This window comes from Petromyzon marinus, unplaced genomic scaffold (genome assembly GCF_048934315.1).
Source record: "Petromyzon marinus isolate PM22_M1 ecotype Great Lakes invasive population unplaced genomic scaffold, UKy_Petmar_22M1.pri1.0 PM_Scaffold_168, whole genome shotgun sequence".
NCBI classification, from domain to species: Eukaryota; Metazoa; Chordata; class Hyperoartia; order Petromyzontiformes; family Petromyzontidae; genus Petromyzon; species Petromyzon marinus.
This window is the reverse complement of record NW_027423133.1, coordinates 108,063-130,575: the sequence shown is the minus strand read 5'-3', so window position 1 is coordinate 130,575 and position 22,513 is coordinate 108,063. Positions and strand designations below refer to the sequence as shown.

General features: G+C 54.9%; 1 protein-coding gene across 1 annotated transcript; it reads left to right on the top strand.

Annotated features, from left to right (window-relative positions):
• Positions 1-1,995: 1,995 nt before the first annotated feature.
• Positions 1,996-21,548, top strand: SURF2 (surfeit 2). Its single transcript, XM_076063634.1, has 6 exons — positions 1,996-2,082; positions 10,557-10,708; positions 12,946-13,043; positions 18,446-18,640; positions 19,206-19,291; positions 21,276-21,548. The coding sequence occupies exons 1-6, from the start codon at positions 2,080-2,082 to the stop codon at positions 21,324-21,326; spliced, it is 585 nt and encodes a 194-aa protein (XP_075919749.1). The 5' UTR covers positions 1,996-2,079; the 3' UTR covers positions 21,327-21,548.
• The last annotated feature ends 965 nt before the right edge of the window (positions 21,549-22,513 follow it).

The following is a 22,513-nucleotide window of genomic DNA, read 5'->3' as shown; positions in this document are numbered from 1 at the left end:
AGGACAGCGCTGGAGTGAGAAAGCCAGCGTGGCTTTTTCACTCCAGCGCTGTCCTCCAGACAGCCTCCCGATGAAGGCCGCTGATGAAGGCCGCTTGTGTTGTGGCCGAAACGTCGTGAGAATATTATTGTGTTATTTTATTCTATCAATTTATTATTTTATTCTCATTCTACGTGGTGGTGACTTTACCGAAAGAACCAAAGAAGAAATAACAACAACAACCACAAGACAACTAAGATTAAGGCCATCAGTCTAACATACAGGTTAATGGGGGGGGGGGGGGGGGCCAGGAATGGACGTGGGTGGGGGGAAAGGGCTAAGTTAAGCCGCCTTTTGTTAATGCTGCAGGGGGGGGTCTTGGGGTAAGAGATGCACAGGTACCTACAACCCACTGAAAGCAATGGAAATGGCTGCACAATGACAAGGCAGCCAACGTTGGACCTGGTTCATAGCATCCTTCCAATGGTTGCTCAATTTTGAAACCAAAAACCTCTTAGTGGTTGAAGTTGTTGAAGGAGGATCCACATGTGCTTTGGCTCTAATCGGTGAAGTCACGACGTTTCGGCCACAACGCAAGCGGCCTTCGTCAGGCGAAGGGGCCGGACTGTCCTGAAGGCTGCGCTGGAGTGAGAAAAAGAAAGGCCGCTTGTGTTGTGGCCGAAACGTCGCGTTTTCTGTTGTTTTGCTTTTACCCGCGTGAGTTCACCGAACAGAACCAAAGAGTGCGGTTGGAGTTGTGTCTGTGTTTGTATATCAAACACAGACACAACTGGGAGGCTAATCGATGCCCGGGTGCGGTCAAGGGATGGCTCCCTATTGCTCAACCGCGTTATGCATGCCGATGATTTGGTAATTGCTGCTCATTCAGAGGAGGAGTTGGAGACGCTGCTGCTGAACGTGGAGCGTGCCACTAAGAGGTGGGGCCTTACCATCAGCCCCACCAAATCTAAGCACCTGCCTGGGTATTTTGTGCCATCGGACACTCCACCCCCCACAACTCCCAATCGGTGATGGGGCAGTTGTGGAGAGAGTGGAGAGTTTCCCATACCTGGGCAGTGTGCTTATGACTGGCTCTGGTTTAACAGCAGAGGTCTCACTCCGAATCAGTCGAGCGGCAATATCTTTTCATCGGTTGCGTAACGCTGTGTGGAAGCTACCTGGTCTGTCGCTCCGCACTATGCTTCAGGTCTTCTCGGCCACGGTCATTCCCTCCCTTCTCTACGCTTGCGAAACGTAGACCTCCCTAATGGAACATTTGCACCGATTAGAAACATTTAAGCTGGCCTGCCTACGATCAATCCTGGGTTTAACCAGGCTGGATTGTGTGAGGAGCTCACAAATCCTTGAAAGATCTGGGCAAGGTCCCATTGGTGAGCTCCTCCGGCAGGCAAGGCTGCGTTGGCTGGGTCATGTAGCCCGCATGCCCAGCCACCGCATGCCGAAACAGCTTTTGTTCGGCCGGATCGAGGGGGCTAAACGGGCGCGGCACGGGCTAGAGAAGAGATGGAGTGATGTGTTACAGGAGGACGTGGAGCTGAGTGGACTTGCCGATGACCGGTACCAGCGGTGTCAAGATCGGCCTCTGTGGAGGAGGCTCGTGAAGGACGCTGCTACTGGGCAGTTGGAGGCAGTCGCCCTTCAACAACAACGGAGGGCGGAGGAGCGACGCTCACAACAACGAGCGGAGCGCCGGGTGGCTAAAGCACAGCAGGTTGGCACAGTAGGGGGCACAGGTGGTGCAACAGCCAGTCATCTCAGTCAGTCGACCCGTGGCACCTGGGTCTGCCCCGTGACCTCCTGCCCGCGGGCGATCGACACTTCACGTGGCCTCAAGGTGCACATGGCCTGGCACAAGCGTCGTGGTGACGTCACCGCCACTTAGTAGCGAATGGAAATTGTTGTGGTTGTTGTCTGTGTGACGTCACAGCGCGATGACGTCTTTCAGCAGGCGTGCGTAATGACGTCATCGCGTAATGACGTCACTGCGCAGAGACGGGAGGCGACGGGGGGCTTCGTGTGACGTCATCAGCCTGCCGCGAAGTTTCGCGGCTGGACACCAAGACAGACCACGTGGTCAGCATGGTGAGTGTCTCTCTGTGTGTGTCTGTGTGTGTGTGTCTCACTGTGTGTGTGTGTGTCTCACTGTGTGTGTGTGTCTCACTGTGTGTGTGTGTCTCACTGTGTGTGTGTGTCTCACTGTGTGTGTCTCACTGTGTGTGTGTGTCTCACTGTGTGTGTGTGTCTCACTGTGTGTGTGTGTCTCACTGTGTGTGTGTGTCTCACTGTGTGTGTCTCACTGTGTGTGTCTCACTGTGTGTGTCTCACTGTGTGTGTCTCACTGTGTGTGTCTCACTGTGTGTGTGTGTCTCACTGTGTGTGTGTGTCTCACTGTGTGTGTGTGTCTCACTGTGTGTGTGTGTCTCACTGTGTGTGTGTGTCTCACTGTGTGTGTGTGTCTCACTGTGTGTGTGTGTCTCACTGTGTGTGTGTCTCACTGTGTGTGTGTGTCTCACTCTGTGTGTGTGTCTCACTGTGTGTGTGTGTCTCACTGTGTGTGTGTCTCACTGTGTGTGTGTGTCTCACTGTGTGTGTGTGTCTCACTGTGTGTGTGTGTCTCACTGTGTGTGTGTGTCTCACTGTGTGTCTGTGTCTCACTGTGTGTGTGTGTCTGTGTCTCTGTGTGTGGTCTGTGTCTCTGTGTGTGTCTCTCTGTGTGTCTCTCTCTGTGTCTGTGTGTGTGTCTGTGTGTGTGTGTCTCTGTGTGTGTCACTGTGTGTGTGTCTGTGTGCGTCACTGTGTGTCTCACTGTCTGTGTGTCTCACTGTGTGTGTGTGTCTCACTGTGTGTGTGTGTCTCACTGTGTGTGTGTGTCTGTGTGTGTTTGTCTGTGTGTGTTTGTCTGTGTGTGTCTGTGTGTGTCTGTGTGTGTGTCTGTGTCTCTCTCTGTGTGTCTCTGTCTGTGTGTCTGTGTGTGTGTCTGTGTGTGTGTGTCTGTGTGTATGTCTGTGTGTCTGTGTATGTGTGTCTGTGTGTGTGTGTCTGTGTGTGTGTGTCTCTGTGTGTGTGTGTCTGTGTGTCACTGTGTGTGTCTGTGTGTGTGTCACTGTGTGTGGGTCTGTGTCACTGTGTGTGTGTCTGTGTGTGTGTCTGTGTGTGTGTCTGTGTGTGTGTATGTCTCTGTGTGTGTCTCTCTCTGTATGTGTGTCCGTGTGTTTGTGGGGAGCGATAGTGTAGCGGTTAGCGCTACGCTGCGCTATGAACCTGGCGACCCGGGTTCGATTCCCGCTCACGGCCAACACCAGTGACGATTATCTGAACCGGTCCCGGGCCTCCCCTAGGTCGACTCAGCCTCAAATGAGTACCTGGTGCGGTGTGTAGTAAACATCGTCACTAGGGAGACAAAGGCGGTCGGGCGTGGGGCTGGCCACCCACCCCCTCGTGTACCGTTCCGGCCTTCATAGGTGCTCGCTAACAGCACTTGACCCTACAGTCTATTAAGGCTACACGGGGGATCTTTGTTTGTCTGTGTGTGCCTGTGTGTGTCTGTCTCTGTGTGTGTGTGTCTCTGTGTGTGTCTCTGTGTGTGTCTCTGTGTGTGTCTCTGTGTGTGTCACTGTGTGTGTCACTGTGTCTGTGTGTGTCTCTGTGTGTGTGTGTGTGTCTGTGCGTGTGTGTCTGTGTGTGTGTGTCTCTGTGTGCCACATGTGTGTGTGTCTCTAATATTGGAAGAAGTCACCCCCTGTGAGTGGCTGCCTGAGGTGCCATCTGTTGAGGAAGTACTGAAGGCGATCCGGAGTCTGAGACCAGGAAAGGCAGCGGGCAGAGATGATCTCCCAAGCGAAATGCTGAGGGAGGGTGGCGTTTGTGCACAGACTGCCCTATATGACATCATAACAACAGTCTGGACCACTGGACGGGTTCCGCAGGATTGGAAGGATGCCCTGGTGGTCCCCCTCTTTAAGAAGGGGGACCACACAGACTGTAACAACTACAGGGGCATTTCACTCCTCAGTGTGCCGGGAAAGGTCCTGTCAAAGATTATTCAACATCGCCTTGCCAGGCACGCTGAGGAGAGGCTTGCGGAGCCCCAATGCGGTTTCAGGAAAGGGCGGTCCTGCACAGATGCCATATTTTCTGTCCGTCTGCTATAGCAGAGGTGTAGTGAATTCCAGCAAGACCTACATCTCTGCTTTATTGACCTGGTCAAGGCCTATGATACCATCTGTAGGCCTGGGCTCTGGGTTGTTCTTCGTGCTTTTGGAGTCCCTGACCCTCTGCTCACGATCATTAAGGACCTTCATGATGGTCAGCGGGCCCGGGTAAAACTACGTGGCCGGGAGTCAGAGCCATTCCCTGTACACCTTGGGGTGCGACAGGGATGTCCTCTGGCTCCCACATTATTTAACATCTATTTTGACCACGTAGTTCGTGAAGCCTTCAATAGCTGTACCGGGGGAATCTCCATATGGTACAGATATAATGGGAGGCTGATCGATGCCCGGGTGTGGTCAAGGGATGGCTCCCTATTGCTCAACCACGTTATGTATGCCGATGATTTGGTAATAGCTGCTCATTCAAAGGAGGAGTTGGAGACGCTGCTGCTGAGACTGGAGCGTGCCACTAAGAGATGGGGCCTTATCATCAGCCCCACCAAAACTAAGCACCTGCCTGGGTATTTTGTACCATCGGACACTCCACCCCCACAACTCCCAATCGGTGATGGTGCAGTTGTGGAGAGTTTCCCATACCTGGGCAGTGTGATTATGACCGGCTCCAGTTTAACAGCAGAGGTCTCACTCCGAATCAGTCTAGCGGCAATATCTTTTCATCCGTTGCGTAACGCTGTGTGGAAGCTACCTGGTCTGTCACTCAGCAATAAGCTTCAGGTCTTCTCGGCCACGGTCATTCCCTCCCTTCTCTACGCTTGCGAAACTTGGACCCCCCTAATGGAACATCTTCGCCAGTTAGAAACATTTAGGCTGGCCTGCCTACGATCCATCCTGGGTTTAACCAGGCTGGATTGTGTGAGGAGCTCACAAATCCTTGAAAGATCTGGGCACGGTCCCATCGGTGAGCTCCTCCGGCAGGCAAGGCTGCGTTGGCTGGGTCATGTAGCCCGCATGCCCAGCCACCGCATGCCGAAACAGCTTTTGTTCGGCCGGATCGAGGGAGCTAAACGGGCGCGGCACGGGCTAGAGAAGAGATGGAGTGATGTGGTACAGGAGGACGTGGAGCTGAGTGGACTTGCTGATGACTGGTACCAGCGGTGTCAAGATTGGCCTCTGTGGAGGAGGCTCGTGAAGGACGCTACTGGGCAGTTGGAGGTAGTCGCCCTCCAACAACAACGGAGGGCGGAGGAGCGACGCTCACAACAACGAGCGGAGCGCCGGGTGGCTAAAGCACAGCAGGTTGGCACAGTAGGGGGCACAGGTGGTGCATCAGCCAGTCATCTCAGTCAGTCGACCCGTGGCACTTGGGTCTGCCCCGTGACCTGCCAGCGGGCGTTCGACACTTCACGTGGCCTCAAGGTGCACATGGCCTGGCACAAGCGTCGTGGTGACGTCACCGCCACTTAGTGGCGAATGGCGATTGTTGTTGTTGTTGTGTGTGTGCGTGCGTCTGTGTGTGTGTCTGTGTCTCTGTCTCTTTCGCCTCGTGTCTCTGTATCTCTCCCCGTGTCTCTCTGTCTCCCCGTGTCTCTGTCTCTCTCCCCGTGTCTCTGTCTCTCGCCCCGTGTCTCTGTCTCTCTCCCCGTGTCTCTCTGTCTCCCCGTGTCTCTGTCTCTCTCCCCATGTCTCTCTGTCTCTCTCCCCGTGTCTCTGTCTCACTCCTCGTGTCTCTGTCTCACTCCCCGTGTCTCTGTCTCTCTCCCCGTGTCTCTGTCTCACTCCCCGTGTCTCTGTCTCACTCCCAGTGTCTCTGTCTCTCTCCCCGTGTCTTTGTCTCTCTCCCCGTGTCTCTGTGTCTCTCCCCGTGTCTCTCTCCCCGTGTCTCTGTCTCTCTCCCCGTGTCTCTGTCCCTCTCCCCGTGTCTCTCTCCCCGTGTCTCTGTCTCTCTCCCCGTGTCTCTGTCTCACTCCCCGTGTCTCTGTCTCACTCCCCGTGTCTCTGTCTCACTCCCCGTGTCTCTGTCTCACTCCCCGTGTCTCTGTCTCACTCCTCGTGTCTCTGTCTCACTCCCCGTGTCTCTGTCTCTCTCCCCGTGTCTCTGTCTCTCTCCCCGTGTCTCTGTCCCTCTCCCCGTGTCTCTCTCCCCGTGTCTCTGTCTCTCTCCCCGTGTCTCTGTCTCACTTCCCGTGTCTCTGTCTCACTCCCCGTGTCTCTGTCTCTCTCCCCGTGTCTTTGTCTCTCTCCCCGTGTCTCTGTCTCACTCCCCGTGCCTCTGTCTCACTCCCCGTGTCTCTGTCTCTCTCCCCGTGTCTCTGTCTCTCTCCCCGTGTCTCTCTCCCCGTGTCTCTGTCTCTCTCCCCGTGTCTCTGTCCCTCTCCCCGTGTCTCTCTCCCCGTGTCTCTGTCTCTCTCCCCGTGTCTCTGTCTCACTCCCCGTGTCTCTGTCTCACTCCCCGTGTCTCTGTCTCACTCCCCGTGTCTCTGTCTCTCTCCCCGTGTCTCTGTCTCACTCCCCGTGTCTCTGTCTCACTCCCCGTGTCTCTGTCTCTCTCCCCGTGTCTTTGTCTCTCTCCCCGTGTCTCTGTCTCACTCCCCGTGCCTCTGTCTCACTCCCCGTGTCTCTGTCTCTCTCCCCGTGTCTCTGTCTCTCTCCCCGTGTCTCTCTCCCCGTGTCTCTGTCTCTCTCCCCGTGTCTCTGTCCCTCTCCCCGTGTCTCTCTCCCCGTGTCTCTGTCTCTCTCCCCGTGTCTCTGTCTCACTCCCCGTGTCTCTGTCTCACTCCCCGTGTCTCTGTCTCACTCCCCGTGTCTCTGTCTCTCTCCCCGTGTCTCTGTCTCACTCCCCGTGTCTCTGTCTCACTCCCCGTGTCTCTGTCTCACTCCCCGTGTCTCTGTCTCACTCCTCGTGTCTCTGTCTCACTCCCCGTGTCTCTGTCTCTCTCCCCGTGTCTCTGTCTCTCTCCCCGTGTCTCTGTCCCTCTCCCCGTGTCTCTCTCCCCGTGTCTCTGTCTCTCTCCCCGTGTCTCTGTCTCACTTCCCGTGTCTCTGTCTCACTCCCCGTGTCTCTGTCTCTCTCCCCGTGTCTTTGTCTCTCTCCCCGTGTCTCTGTCTCACTCCCCGTGCCTCTGTCTCACTCCCCGTGTCTCTGTCTCTCTCCCCGTGTCTCTGTCTCTCTCCCCGTGTCTCTCTCCCCGTGTCTCTGTCTCTCTCCCCGTGTCTCTGTCCCTCTCCCCGTGTCTCTCTCCCCGTGTCTCTGTCTCTCTCCCCGTGTCTCTGTCTCACTCCCCGTGTCTCTGTCTCACTCCCCGTGTCTCTGTCTCACTCCCCGTGTCTCTGTCTCTCTCCCCGTGTCTCTGTCTCACTCCCCGTGTCTCTGTCTCACTCCCCGTGTCTCTGTCTCTCTCCCCGTGTCTTTGTCTCTCTCCCCGTGTCTCTGTCTCACTCCCCGTGCCTCTGTCTCACTCCCCGTGTCTCTGTCTCTCTCCCCGTGTCTCTGTCTCTCTCCCCGTGTCTCTCTCCCCGTGTCTCTGTCTCTCTCCCCGTGTCTCTGTCCCTCTCCCCGTGTCTCTCTCCCCGTGTCTCTGTCTCTCTCCCCGTGTCTCTGTCTCACTCCCCGTGTCTCTGTCTCACTCCCCGTGTCTCTGTCTCACTCCCCGTGTCTCTGTCTCTCTCCCCGTGTCTCTGTCTCACTCCCCGTGTCTCTGTCTCACTCCCCGTGTCTCTGTCTCCCCGTGTCTCTGTCTCTCTCCCCGTGTCTCTGTCTCTCTCCCCTTGTCTCTGTCTCTCTCCCCGTGTCTCTCTCCCCGTGTCTCTGTCTCTCTCCCCGTGTCTCTGTCTCTCTCCCCGTGACTCTCTCCCCGTGTCTCTGTCTCTCTCCCCGTGTCTCTTTCCCCGTGTCTCTGTCTCACTCCCCGTGTCTCTGTCTCTCTCCCCGTGTCTCTGTCTCACTCCCCGTGTCTCTGTCTCTCTCCCCGTGTCTCTGTTTCTCTCTCCCCGTGTCTCTGTCTCATTCCCCGTGTCTCTGTCTCTCTCCCCGTGTCTCTGTCTCCCCGTGTCTCTGTCTCTCTCCCCTAGTCTCTGTCTCACTCCCCGTGTCTCTCTGTATCTCTCCCTGTGTCTCTGTCTCACTCCCCGTGTCTCTGTCTCTCTCCCCTAGTCTCTGTCTCTCTCCCCGTGTCTCTCTCTCCCCGTGTCTCTGTCTCTCTCCCCGTGTCTCTGTCTCCCCGTGTCTCTGTCTCTCTCCCCGTGTCTCTGTCTCCCCGTGTCTCTGTCTCTCTCCCTGTGTCTCTCTCTCCCCGTGTCTCTGTCTCACTCCCCGTGTCTCTGTCTCTCTCCCCGTGTCTCTGTCTCACTCCCCGTGTCTCACTCCCCGTGTCTCTGTCTCTCTCCCCGTGTCTCCCTCCCCGTGTCTCTCTCCCCGTGTCTCTGTCTCCCCGTGTCTCTGTGTAGACGGAGTCTAAAGAGGTTCAGGACATCTTAGCTCAGAACCCGGAGCTCCAAGTGGTGACGGGGGAAGGGGGGAGAGTACGGGTCCGTGATCCACTCACTCACTCTTTCACTCATTCATTCACTCATTCATTCAGTCATTCACTCATTCACTCATTCATTTACTCATTCACTCATTCATTCACTCATTCACTCACTTACTCATTCATTCACTTACTCACTCATTCACTCATTCATCCACTCATTCACTCACTCATTCACTCGCTCATTCACTCATTGACTCGCTAATTCACTCATTCATTCACTCATTCACTCACTCATTCACTCATTCATTCACCCACTCACTCATTCACTCACTCATTCACTCATTCATTCACTCATTCATTCACTCATTCATTGACTCATTCATTCACCCACGCACTCATTCACCAATTCATTCACTCACTCATTCACCCACTCATTCATTCACTCAATCATTCACCCATTTACTCACTCATTCATTCAATCATTCCCCCACTCACTCATTCACTCACTCATTCACTCACTCATTCCCCCACTCACTCATTCACTCAATCATTCACCCACTCACTCATTCAGTCACTTACTTGTTCACTCACTCATTCACCCACTCATTCATTCACTCAATCATTCACCCACTCACTCATTCACTCATTCACTCACTCAGTCACCCACTCGCTCATTCACTCACTCGTTCATTCACTCACTCATTCGCCCACTTACTCCCTACAATCTGTTAGAGGCTACCTGGGGGAGCTTTGTGTGTGGTGTGTGTAGTACATAGACACTGCTGCTGCTACTCGCTACTAACAGCACTTGCCCCTACAGCCCTGCTAGAGGCTACCTGGGGGAGCTTTGTGTGTGTGGTGTGTGTAGTACATAGACACTGCTGCTGCTACTCGCTACTAACACAGCACTTGCCCCTACAGCCCTGCTAGAGGCTGCCTGGGGTAGCTTTGTCTGTGTGTGGTGTGTATAGTACATAGACACTGCTGCTGCTACTCGCTACTAACAGCACCTGCCCCTACAGCCCTGCTAGAGGCTACCTGGGGTAGCTTTGTCTGTGTGTGGTGTGTGTAGTACATAGACACTGCTGCTGCTACTCGCTACTAACAGCACTTGCCCCTACAGCCCTGCTAGAAGCTACCTGGGGTAGCTTTGTGTGTGGTGTGTGTAGTACATACACACTGCTGCTGCTACTCGCTACTAACACAGCACTTGCCCCTACAGCCCTGCTAGAGGCTACCTGGGGGAGCTTTGTCTGTGTGTGTGGTGTGTGTAGTACATAGACACTGCTGCTGCTACTCGCTACTAACAGCACTTGCCCCTACAGCCCTGCTAGAGGCTACCTGGGGGAGCTTTGTCTGTGTGTGGTGTGTGTAGTACATAGACACTGCTGCTGCTACTCGCTACTAACACAGCACTTGCCCCTACAGCCCTGCTAGAGGCTACCTGGGGTAGCTTTGTCTGTGTGTGGTGTGTGTAGTACATAGACACTGCTGCTGCTACTCGCTAGCTAACAGCACTTGCCCCTACAGCCCTGCTAGAGGCTACCTGGGGGACCTTTACCTGTGTGTGTGTAGTACATAGACACTGCTGCTGCTACTCGCTACTAACAGCACTTGCCCCTACAGCCCTGCTAGAAGCTACCTGGGGTAGCTTTGTGTGTGGTGTGTGTAGTACATAGACACTGCTGCTGCTACTCGCTACTAACACAGCACTTGCCCCTACTGCCCTGCTAGAGGCTACCTGGGGTAGCTTTGTCTGTGTGTGTGGTGTGTGTAGTACATAGACACTGTTGCTGCTACTCGCTACTAACACAGCACTTGCCCCTACAGCCCTGCTAGAGGCTACCCGGGCGATCTTTACCTGTGTGTGTGTGTCTCTGTGTGTGTGTGTGTGTGTCTCTGTGTGTGTGTGTGTCTCTGTGTGTGTGTGTGTGTCTCTGTGTGTGTGTGTGTGGCAATGTCCACGTTACTGTGCCAGGTGCTGTGCTCCCTGACGAGCCACGAGATGCCCCCGCGGGCCGAGGAGTTGTCTCGTCACGTGAGGAGCCGCTCGTTTGTACGCCGTCGTGCGGCTCGGGGGGACAGGGACAGGGACAGGGAGGAGGGCGGACACCTGGACGACGCGGGGCGGTGAGACAGAGACACAGAGAGACACAGAGACACAGAGAGACACAGAGACAGAGACACAGAGAGACAGAGAGACAGAGAGACAGAGACACACAGAGAGACAGAGACAGAGAGACACAGAGACACAGAGAGACAGAGACGCAGAGACAGAGAGAGAGAGAGACAGAGAGAGAGAGACAGAGAGACACACTGAGACACAGAGAGACAGAGAGACAGATACACAGAGAGACACAGAGACACAGAGAGACAGAGACACAGAGAGAGAGAGAGACAGAGAGAGACACACAGAGAGACAGAGAGAGAGAGACACACAGACAGAGAGAGACACAGAGACACAGAGACACAGAGACAGAGAGAGAGAGACACACAGAGACACAGAGAGAGACACAGAGACAGAGACACAGAGAGACAGAGAGACAGAGACAGAGAGAGACACAGAGCCAGAGACACAGAGACACAGAGAGAGAGACAGAGACACAGAGACACAGAGACAGAGAGACAGACACAGAGACAGAGAGAAATAGAGACACAGAGAGACAGACACAGAGACACAGAGACAGAGAGACACAGAGAGAGACAGAGAGACACAGAGACAGAGAGAGACACACAGATACAAAGACAGAAACACAGAGAGACACAGAGACACAGAGAGAGACAGAGACACAGAGAGAGACAGATAGAGACACAGACAGAGAGACACAGAGACAGAGACACAGAGAGACAGAGAGAGACACAGAGAGAGAGACAGAGAGAGACACAGAGACACAGAGAGAGAGACAGAGATAGAGACACAGAGACAGAGAGACACAGAGAGAGACAGAGACACACAGAGAGAGACAGAGAGACACAGAGAGAGAGACAGAGAGACACAGAGAGACACAGAGAGAGACAGAGAGACAGAGACAGAGACACAGACACAGAGAGAGACACAGAGCCACAGAGAGAGACAGAGACACAGAGAGAGACAGATAGAGACACAGACAGAGAGACACAGAGACAGAGAGACAGAGAGAGACACAGAGAGAGACAGATAGAGACACAGACACAGAGACACAGAGACAGAGAGAGACACACAGATACAGAGACACAGAGAGACACAGAGAGAGACACAGAGAGAGACACAGAGAGAGACAGATAGAGACACAGATGCAGAGACACAGAGACAGAGAGACAGAGACAGACACACAGAGACACAGAGAGAGACAGAGAGAGACAGAGACACAGAGAGAGACAGATAGAGACACAGACAGAGAGACACAGAGACAGAGAGACAGAGAGAGACACAGAGAGAGACAGATAGAGACACAGACACAGAGACACAGAGACATAGAGAGACATACAGATACAGAGACACAGAGAGAGACAGAGAGAGACACAGAGAGAGACAGATAGAGACACAGATACAGAGACACAGACACAGAGAGAGACAGAGAGAGACACAGAGACAGAGACACAGAGAGACAGAGACACAGAGACAGAGACACAGAGAGAGACAGAGAGAGACACAGAGACAGAGACACAGAGAGACAGAGACACAGAGACAGAGAGAGACAGAGAGAGAGAGAGACACACAGATACAGAGACACAGAGACAGAGACACAGAGAGACAGAGAGAGAGACAGAGAGAGACAGAGAGACACAGAGAGACAGAGAGAGACACAGAGACAGAGAGAGAGACAGAGAGACACAGAGAGACAGAGAGAGAGACAGAGAGAGAGACAGAGAGAGAGACATAGAGAGACAGAGAGACACGAAGAGACAGAGACAGAGAGAGACACACAGAGACACAGAGAGACACAAAGAGAGAGACAGAGACAGAGAGAGAGAGACACACAGAGTGAGTGAGACAGAGAGAGACACACAGAGAGAGAGACAGAGAGAGACACAGACAGAGACACAGAGAGAGAGAGAGTGAGACAGAGAGAGACACACAGAGACACAGAGAGAGAGAGAGAGAGTGAGACAGAGAGAGACACAGGAGAGAGACACAAAGAGAGAGACACAAAGAGAGAGACACAGAGTGAGTGAGACAGAGACAGAGTGAGGGACGTGATGTTGATGTCTTTACCCCGTGTGACCTCTCGGTCTCTCTGTGTCACCACCACCACCACGTGTCTCTGTGTGTGTGTCTGTGTGTCTGTGTGTGTGTCTGTGTGTGTCTGTGTGTGTGTCTGTGTGTGTGTCTTTGTGTGTGTGTGTGTGTGTCTGTGTGTCTGTCTGTGTGTCTTTGTGTGTTACAGGAAGCGGCTTTTCTGCCACCTGACGCAGAGATTCATCAACCAGGATCAGATCAGCCAGCACAAGGCGGGGAGACGTTACCGCATCGCCCTGCAGAGATGTACAGCACAGACACACACACACGGACACACACACAGACACACACAGACACACACAGACACACATAGACACAGACACACACACACACACAGACACACACACAGACACACACACAGACACACACAGACACACATACACACACACATACACACACACACAGACATACACACAGACACACATACACACAGACATACACACAGACACACATACACACACACATACACACACACGCAGACACACACACAACAACAACAACAACAACCGCCATTCGCCACTAAGTGGCGGTGATGTCATCACGACGCTTGTGCCAGGCTATGTGCACCCTGAGGCCACGTGAAGTGTCAAACGCTCGCTGGCAGGAGGTCACGGGGCAGACCCAGCAGGTGCCACGGGTCGACTGACTGAGATGACTGGCTGATGCACCACCTATGCCCCCTACTGTGCCAACCTGCTGTGCTTTTGCCACCCGGCGCTCCGCTCGTTGTTCTGAGCGTCGCTCCTCCGCCCTCCGTTGTTGTTGGAGGGCGACTGCCTCCAACTGCCCAGTAGCGTCCTTCACGAGCCTCCTCCACAGAGGCCGATCTTGACACCGCTGGTACCGGTCATCGGCAAGTCCACTCAGCTCCACGTCCTCCTGTACCACATCACTCCATCTCTTCTCTAGCCCGTGCCGCGCCTGTTTAGCCCCCTCGATCCGGCCGAACAAAAGCTGTTTCGGCATGAGGTGGCTGGGCATGCAGGCTACATGACCCAGCCAACGCAGCCTTGCCTGCCAGAGGAGCTCACCGATGGGATCTTGCCCAGATCTTTCAAGGATTTGTGAGCTCCTCACACAATCCAGCCTGGTTAAACCCAGGATGGATCGTAGGCAGGCCAGCCTAAATGTTTCCAACCGGCGAAGATGCTCCGTTAAGGGGGTCCACGTTTCGCAAGCGTAGAGAAGGGAGGGAATGACCGTGGCCGAGAAGACATGAAGCTTAGTGCGGAGCGACAGACCAGGTAGCTTCCACACAGCGTTACGCAACCGATGAAAAGATAATGCCGCTCGACTGATTCGGAGTGAGACCTCTGCTGTTAAACTGGAGCCAGTCATAAGCACACTGCCTAGGTATGAAAAACTCTCCACTCTCTCCACAACTGCCCCATCACCGATTGGGAGTTGTGGGGATGGAGTGTCCGATGGTACAAAATACCCAGGCAGGTGCTTAGTTTTGGTGGGGCTGATGGTAAGGCCCCATCTCTTAGTGGTACGCTCCAGTCTCAGCAGCAGCGTCTCCAACTCCTCCTCTGAATGAGCACCTATTACCAAATTATCGGCATACATAACGTGGTTGAGCAATAGGGAGCCATCCCTTGACCGCACCCGGGCATCGATCAGCCTCCCATTATATCTGTACCATATGGAGATTCCCCCGGTACAGCTATTGAAGGCTTCACGAACTACGTGGTCAAAATAGATGTTAAATAATGTGGGAGCCAGAGGACATCCCTGTCGCACCCCAAGGTGTACAGGGAATGGCTCTGACTCCCAGCCACGTAGTTTTACCTGGGCCTGCTCACCATCATGAAGGTCCTTAATGATCGTGAGCAGAGGGTCAGGGACTCCGAAAGCACAAAGAACAACCCAGAGCCCAGGTCTACTGATGGTATCATAGGCCTTGACCAGGTCAATAAAGCAGAGATGTACGTCTTGCTGGAATTCCCTACACCTCTGCTGTAGCAGACGGACAGAAAATATGGCATCTGTGCAGGACCGCCCTTTCCTGAAACCGCATTGTGGCTCCGCAAGCCTCTCCTCAGCGTTCCCGGCAAGGCGATGTTGAATAATCCTTGCCAGGACCTTTCCCGGCACACTGAGGAGTAAGATACCCCTGTAGTTGTTACAGTCTGTGCGGTCTCCCTTAAAGAGAGGGACCACCAGGGCATGCTTCCAATTCTGCGGAACCCGTCTAGTGGTCCAGACTGTTATGATGTCATATAGGGCAGTCTGTGCACAAACGCCACCCTCCCTCAGCATTTCACTTGGGAGATCATCTCTGCCTGGTGCCGTTCCTGGTCTCAGACTCTGGATCGCCTTCAGTACTTCCTCAACAGATGGCACCTCAGCCAGCCAATCACAGGGGGTGACTTCCTCCAATATTTGCGGCACCGCAGCCTCAGCAGGGTCATCCCCACTTTGTGCCACGATGTTTTCCTGGCTGAGGGATTTCCCCACCCCCAGGACCTCACAGAAATACTCAGCAAATCTGCAAACCTGTTCCTGGGGGTCGGAGATTGGATCACCGTTTTTTCCCCTAATGATGGTAATAGGTGTGGCGCTGCAGGTTGCTTTTTTGATGGAGTTAAATAGAGATTTGTGATCGCGGGCCACTGAGACAGACTCCATCTTCTCAGCAACCCGCGACCACCACCCATCCCTGCAGTGCCTCACGGCTCTCCGAACCTCCGAGCGAAGGTTGCGGTAAGCCTCCTCATTCTCTGATGTGGGATTCTGTATCCGATGACAGTGGGCCTGTCGCTTTTTCTCAACCATCCTGAACACCTCCTCTGTCAGCCAGGGTCTCTGGGGAGGTCTGGACCACGTACCCAAAGCAGCCATTGCAGCTGCATGAGTCACATTTCTAAACCTCGCCCATTGACCCTCGACATCAGGAGGAGTGGGGGACGATGCCAACCCCAGCCGCAAGCGATGATGAAATTCTCGCTTGCAACTTTCATCAGATAACTGAGACCAGGCCACTTTAGGTTTGAATGGGGTCCTGGGTGTCCACCCACCACCGGAGTGGAAGAATGGCAGGCGCATCTTACAGATGGCCAGTCAATGGTCAGAGGGCATATCAGCTCCACGGTAGGTCCTGGTGTCAAGGACATGTGCTCGCATCCGCTGGTCCGTCACTATGTAGTCCAGCAGATGTTCTTGCTTGGACCCGGCATGCATCCATGATGTTGTGTGGATGCGCCGATGCCGGAACAGCGTGTTGGTAATTTCAAGCCCATGGGCTGCACAAAAATCTAGCAGCCTCCTACCGTTGTTATTGAGCTGATCTGGCCCATGCCCTCCAATCACTCCAGACCAGGTGCCAGCATCATGACCAACTCGGGCATTGAAGTCACCCAACAAGATGACTCTATCCTGCGGGGCCACTTTAGCCAGCACCTATGACAGGAGGTCATCTTCGGTGGGGGCATAAGTAACCACGACCACCACTCCTCGCCTCCGGTTGATGGGAAGGCGAGCCCAAAGTAAGCTGGGGCTTACAGCTTCCCACACCTCACCGCCACGCTCCCACGCCCCCTTCATTCTTTTGTTCAAAACAACCCCCAACCTCCTCGCGGTGCCGGACGGGAAACTCTGTCGTGGACAGTGCTGTGGGGGGAGGGCCAATTCCGTTTGTCCCCTCCTCTCATGGCGTCTGTGACCACCACAGTGGCTAAACGGGGGCTCTGGACGGGTGCGAGGTGCTGGTAACCCCTCCGCCTTCAAAAATTTACCACGAAACCACGACTGAAATATGTAACTAATAAGCTTGTGCCGGAGGCCCCGGGGGGACAGGCGTCTATGACGTCTCCTGGCCAAACCCCAAATTGGCGGAGCCAGGAGATTGAATCTCTACCCTCGGGGCTCCTCCAGAAACAACGAAAAACCACTACGGGTGGCCACGTGGAATGTTCGAACGCTCACTGCGAAGGAGAGGCTGCCACTCCTCTGTCGGGAGCTGGACCGGTACCGCCTGGATCTCTGTGGCATTCAGGAGGTCCGGTGGACTGGTTCTGGCTCCTGCCACCATGAGGGGTGGACAGTCCTCTACTCGGGGCAGGAGACTGCCAAACAACAGGGTGTGGCTCTTCTTTTGAAGACACACCCACACAGACACACACACACAGACACACAGACACACACACATATACACATACACAGACACACATGCGTCGAAGGGGGGGGAGATGGAGAGAGTTTTAGAATTTCAATTCGTGTGGGTCTCTGTGGGTCTCTACGATTCTCTACAGGTCTCTGTGGGTCTCTATGGATCTCTGCGGGTCTCTGTGGGTCTCTACGAGTCTCTATGGGTCTCTGTGGGTCTCTATGGGTCTCTATGGGTGTCTATGGGTCTCTGTGGGTCTCTATGGGTCTCTCTGGGTCTCTATGGGTCTCTGGGTCTCTGTGGTCTCTATGGGTCTCTGTGGGTCTCTATGAGTCTCTGTGGGTCTCTGTGGGTCTCTGTGGGTGTCTATGGGTCTCTGTGGGTCTCTGGGTCTCTATGGGTCTCTATGAGTCTCTGTGGGTCTCTGTGGGTCTCTATGAGTCTCTATGGGTCTCTATGGGTCTCTGTGGGTCTCTATGGGTGTCTATGGGTCTCTGTGGGTCTCTGTGGGTCTCTGTGGGTGTCTGTGCATCTCTCTGGGTCTCTGTGGATCTCTATGGGTCTCTGTGGGTCTCTGTGGGTCTCTATGGGTGTCTACGGGTCTCTATGAGTCTCTGTGGGTCTCTGGGTCTCTCTGGGTCTCTATGGGTCTCTGTGGGTGTCTGTGGGTCTCTTTGGGTCTCTGTGGGTCTCTTTGGGTCTCTGTGGGTCTCTGTGGGTGTCTATGGGTCTCTGTAGGTCTCTATGGGTCTCTGTGGGTCTCTGTGGGTCTCTATGGGTCTCTGTGGGTCTCTATGGGTCTCTGTGGGTGTCTATGGGTCTCTATGGGTATATATGGGTCTCTGTCGGTCTCTTTGGGTCTCTGTGGGTCTCTGTGGGTGTCTATGGGTCGCTGTAGGTCTCTATGGGTCTCTATGGGTATCTATGGTTCTCTGTCGGTCTCTATGGGTGTCTATGGGTCTCTGTGGGTCTCTGTGGGTCTCTGTGGTCTCTATGGGTATCTATGGGTCTCTATGGGTCTCTATGGGTGTCTATCCGTCTCTATGGGTCTCTGTGGGTCTCTGTGGGTGTCTATGGATGTCTATGGGTCTCTATGGGTCTCTATGGGTCTCTATGGGTCTCTGTGGGTGTCTGTGGGTCTCTGTGGGTCTCTATGGGTCTCTGTGGGTCTCTTTGGGTCTCTGTGGGTCTCTGTGGGTCTCTATGGGTCTCTGTGGGTCTCTGTGGGTCTCTATGGGTGTCTATGGGTCTCTGTGGGTCTCTATGGGGCTCTGTGCGTCTCTATGGGTCTCTGTGGGTCTCTATGGGTCTCTATGGGTGGCTAAGTGTCTCTATGGGTCTCTGTGGGTGTCTATGGGTCTCTATGGGTGTCTATGTGTCTCTATGGGTCTCTATGGATGTCTATGGGTCTCTGTTGTAAATGCCACGTGATGGTGATGACGTCACCCACTTGGTTGAGCTGCCTCCTTCGACTTGGTTACGTAACCCCGCCCCCTCTCCCCCTCCCCCCCTCTCCCCCCCCTCTCCCCCTCCCCCCCAGACTGTGCGAGTGTTGAGAGCGGAGTCCCCTTCACTCCGCTCGCTCGGAGGGCTCGGGGGCGTGGCCGTGGCAGAGGGGGGCGTGGCCGTGGCGGAGGGGGCGTGGCCGCAGTCGAAGAGGTGGAGCCAGAGGAGGAAGAGGAGGAGCTAAAGGAGGAGGAGCTACAGGCAGACAGCGATAGTGATCTCTATCCCCGTGAGGAGGCTGGCTGTGCTACGGGGCCAGCAACAATCAGCACCCTCCACCACCCCCACCACCGAACATTAATTTTTTCAAGTAGAAATTATACCAATTATTTTCTTACGATTTTTATAAATGTTTATTTTTAATAAAAACCTCAAATCTGTTTTTTTTTTAAATAATAATACGAATAAATCCCCCATCGATTCGTAGATTAATTGAACCGAACGGCCAATCGATTGATAAGGGGGTGGGGGGTCCCTATCACTGCCTTGGCGGTGATAGAGACGTCTAGGGGCACCCCCAGTGTCAGCCCCTCCTGTTTACAACTCTCACCCCCCTCTCACTCTCTCCCCCCTCTCACCCCCCCTCTCACCCCCCCCTCTCACCCCCCCCTCTCTCTCTCTCACCCCCCCTCTCACCCCCCCCTCTCTCTCTCTCACCCCCCCTCACCCCCCTCTCTCACCCCCCCCTCTCACCCCCCCTCTCACCCCCCCCCCTCTCTCACCCCTCTCTCCTTCCCCACCTTCCCCCATCTCCCCTCCCCCCATCTCCCGCCCACTCCCTCCTCCTCGTGTAGCCGAGGTGTTTGGAGTGAGGAGCTCCTCAGCTGGTGAGGAGGTGGAGTCACATGGCCAGCGGGCAGGGCCCGTGAAGAGATCAAAGGTCAAACCCGTACACTGTCACTCATCCACTCACCCGCCCACTCACCCACTCACTCACCCACTCACTCACTCACCCACTCACTCACTCAGCCACTCACTCACCCACTCACTCACCCCACTCACTCATCCACTCACTCACTCAGCCACTCACTCACTCAGCCACTCACTCCACTCTCACTCAGTCACTCACTCACTCCCCTCACTCACCCACGCCCTCACCCACTCACTCACTCATCACCCACTCACCACTCACCACCTCACTCACTCACCCCACCACTCACCCACTCACTCACTCTCCCACTCACTTACTCACCCACTCATCTCACTCTCACTCACTCACCCACTCACTCACCCACTCACCCACTCACTCACCCACTCACTCACCCACTCACTCACTCACCCACTCACTCACCCACTCACTCACTCACTCACCCACTCACTCACTCACCCACTCACTCACTCACCCACTCACTCACTCACCCACTCACTCACTCACCCACTCACCCACTCACTCACTCACCCACTCACTCACCCACTCACTCACTCACTCACCCACTCACCCACTCACTCACCCACTCACTCACTCACCCACTCACTCACCCACTCACGCACTCACCCACTCACTCACCCACTCACCCACTCACTCACTCACCCACTCACTCACTCACTCACCCACTCACTCACTCACCCACACTCACCCACTCACCCACTCACTCAGCCACTCACTCACCCACTCACTCACCCACTCACTCACTCACCCACTCACCCACTCACTCACCCACTCACTCATCCACTCACTCACTCAGCCACTCACTCACTCACTCAGCCACTCACTCACCCACTCACTCACTCAGTCACTCACTCACCCACTCACTCACTCAGCCACTCACTCACTCAGCCACTCACTCACCCACTCACTCACTCAGCCACTCACCCACTCACTCACTCAGCCACTCACTCACCCACTCACTCACCCACTCACTCACTCACTCACCCACTCACTCACCCACTCACTCATCCACTCACTCACTCAGCCACTCACTCACTCACTCAGCCACTCACTCACCCACTCACTCACTCAGTCACTCACTCACCCACTCACTCACTCACCCACTCACTCACCCACTCACTCACTCACTCACCCACTCACTCACTCACCCACTCACTCACTCACCCACTCACTCACTCACTCACCCACTCACTCACTCACACCCACTCACTCACCCACCCACTCACTCACTCACCCACTCACTCACTCACCCACTCACTCACCCACTCACCCACTCACCCACTCACTCACTCACCCACTCACTCACCCACTCACCACTCACTCACCCACTCACTCACCCACTCACTCACTCACTCACCCACTCACTCACTCACCCACTCACTCACTCACCCGCTCACTCACCCACTCACTCACTCACCCACTCACTCACTCACCCACTCACTCACTCACCCACTCACTCACTCACCCACTCACCCACTCACTCACTCACCCACTCACCCACTCACTCACTCACCCACTCACTCTGGTCCACAATTACCCTCTGTCTCTCTCTCCCCGTGTCTCTCTCCCCGTGTCTCTCTCTCCCCGTGTCTCTCTGTCTCTCCCCGTGTCTCTCTCTCCCCGTGTCTCTCTCCCCGTGTCTCTCTCCCCGTGTCTCTCTCCCCGTGTCTCTCTACCCGTGTCTCTCTCCCCGTGTCTCTCTACCCGTGTCTCTCTCCCCGTGTCTCTCTACCCGTGTCTCTCTCCCCGTGTCTCTCTCTCCCCGTGTCTCTCTCCCCGTGTCTCTCTCTCCCCGTGTCTCTCTCTCCCCGTGTCTCTCTCCCCGTGTCTCTCTCCCCGTGTCTCTCTCTCCCGTGTCTCTCTCTCCCCGTGTCTCTCTCTCCCCGTGTCTCTCTCTCCCCGTGTCTCTCTCTCCCCGTGTCTCTCTCTCCCCGTGTCTCTCTCCCCGTGTCTCTCTCCCCGTGTCTCTGTGCAGCAGAGAGGAGGAGCCCGACAAGCGAGACAGAAGAAGCACAAGTCTCTGTGATTCTGTCTTCACACAGAGAGACACACACACAGACACACACAGACAGACACACACATACAGTGACACACACACAGACACACACAGACACACACACACACACAGACACACACACAGACACACACACAGAGACACACAGAGACACACAGACACACACACACAGACAGACATACACACAGACACACACTCTCTAACTCGCACTGTGTAATAAACTTGTTAAATTTGCCAGTGTCCACGTGGATGCCATTGCTGATCGCGCCAAGCGTAAACTTTCATTCCTTGTGACTGCTGTGATTGAGCGAGTGAGTGGGATGGTGGGTGGGTGAGTGAGATAGTGGGTGGGTGAGTGGATGGTGGGTTAGTGGGTGAGATGGTGGGTTAGTGGGTGAGATGGTGGGTGGGTGAGATGGTGGGTTGGTGAGTGGATGGTGGGTTAGTGGGTGAGATGGTGGGTGGGTGGATGAGTGGATGGGTGGGTGAGTGGATTGGTGGGTGGGTGAGTGGATGGGTGGGTGGTTGAGTGAGTGGGTGGGTGAGATGGTGGTGGGTGAGTGAGATGGGTGGATGGGAGAGTGGGATTGTGAGTGGGTGAGATGGTGGGTGGGTGAGTGGATGGGTGGGTGGGTGAGATGGTGGGTGGGTGGATGGTGGGTGGGTGAGTGAGATGGTGGGTGAGTGAGATAGGGGTTGGTGAGTGGATGGGTGGGTGAGATGGTGGGTGGGTGGATGGTGGGTGGGTGAATGAGATGGTGGGTGGGTGAGTGAGAGTGGGTGGGTGGGTGAGTGGGATAGTGGGTGGGTGGGTGAGTGGGTGGGTGAGATGGTGGGTTGGTGAGTGGATGCTGGGTGGGGAGTGGATGGGTGGGTGGTGAGTGGATGGGTGGGTGGTTGAGTGAGTAGGTGGATGGGTGAGATGGTGGGTGGGTGAGATGGTAGGTTGGTGAGTGGATGGTGGGTGGGTGAGTGGATGGTGGGTGGGTGGGTGAGATGATGGGTTGGTAAGTGGATGATGGGTGGGTGAGTGAGATAGTGGGTGGGTGGGTGAGTGGATGGGTGGGTGGGTGAGTGGATGGGTGGGTGGTTGAGTGATTGGGTGGATGGGTGAGATGGTGGGTGGGTGAGATGGTGGGTTGGTGAGTGGATGGTGGGTGGGTGAGTGAGATAGTGGGTGGGTGAGTGGATGGTGGGTG

What these genes read in the sequence shown, in the direction of transcription:
- SURF2 (XM_076063634.1), top strand. An exon ending in CCGCATCGCCCTGCAGAGAT is followed by an intron (nt 13,044 to 18,445) that starts GTACAGCACAGA and finishes CCTCCCCCCCAG; the next exon opens with ACTGTGCGAGTGTTGAGAGC. An exon ending in CGATAGTGATCTCTATCCCC is followed by an intron (nt 18,641 to 19,205) that starts GTGAGGAGGCTG and finishes CTCCTCGTGTAG; the next exon opens with CCGAGGTGTTTGGAGTGAGG.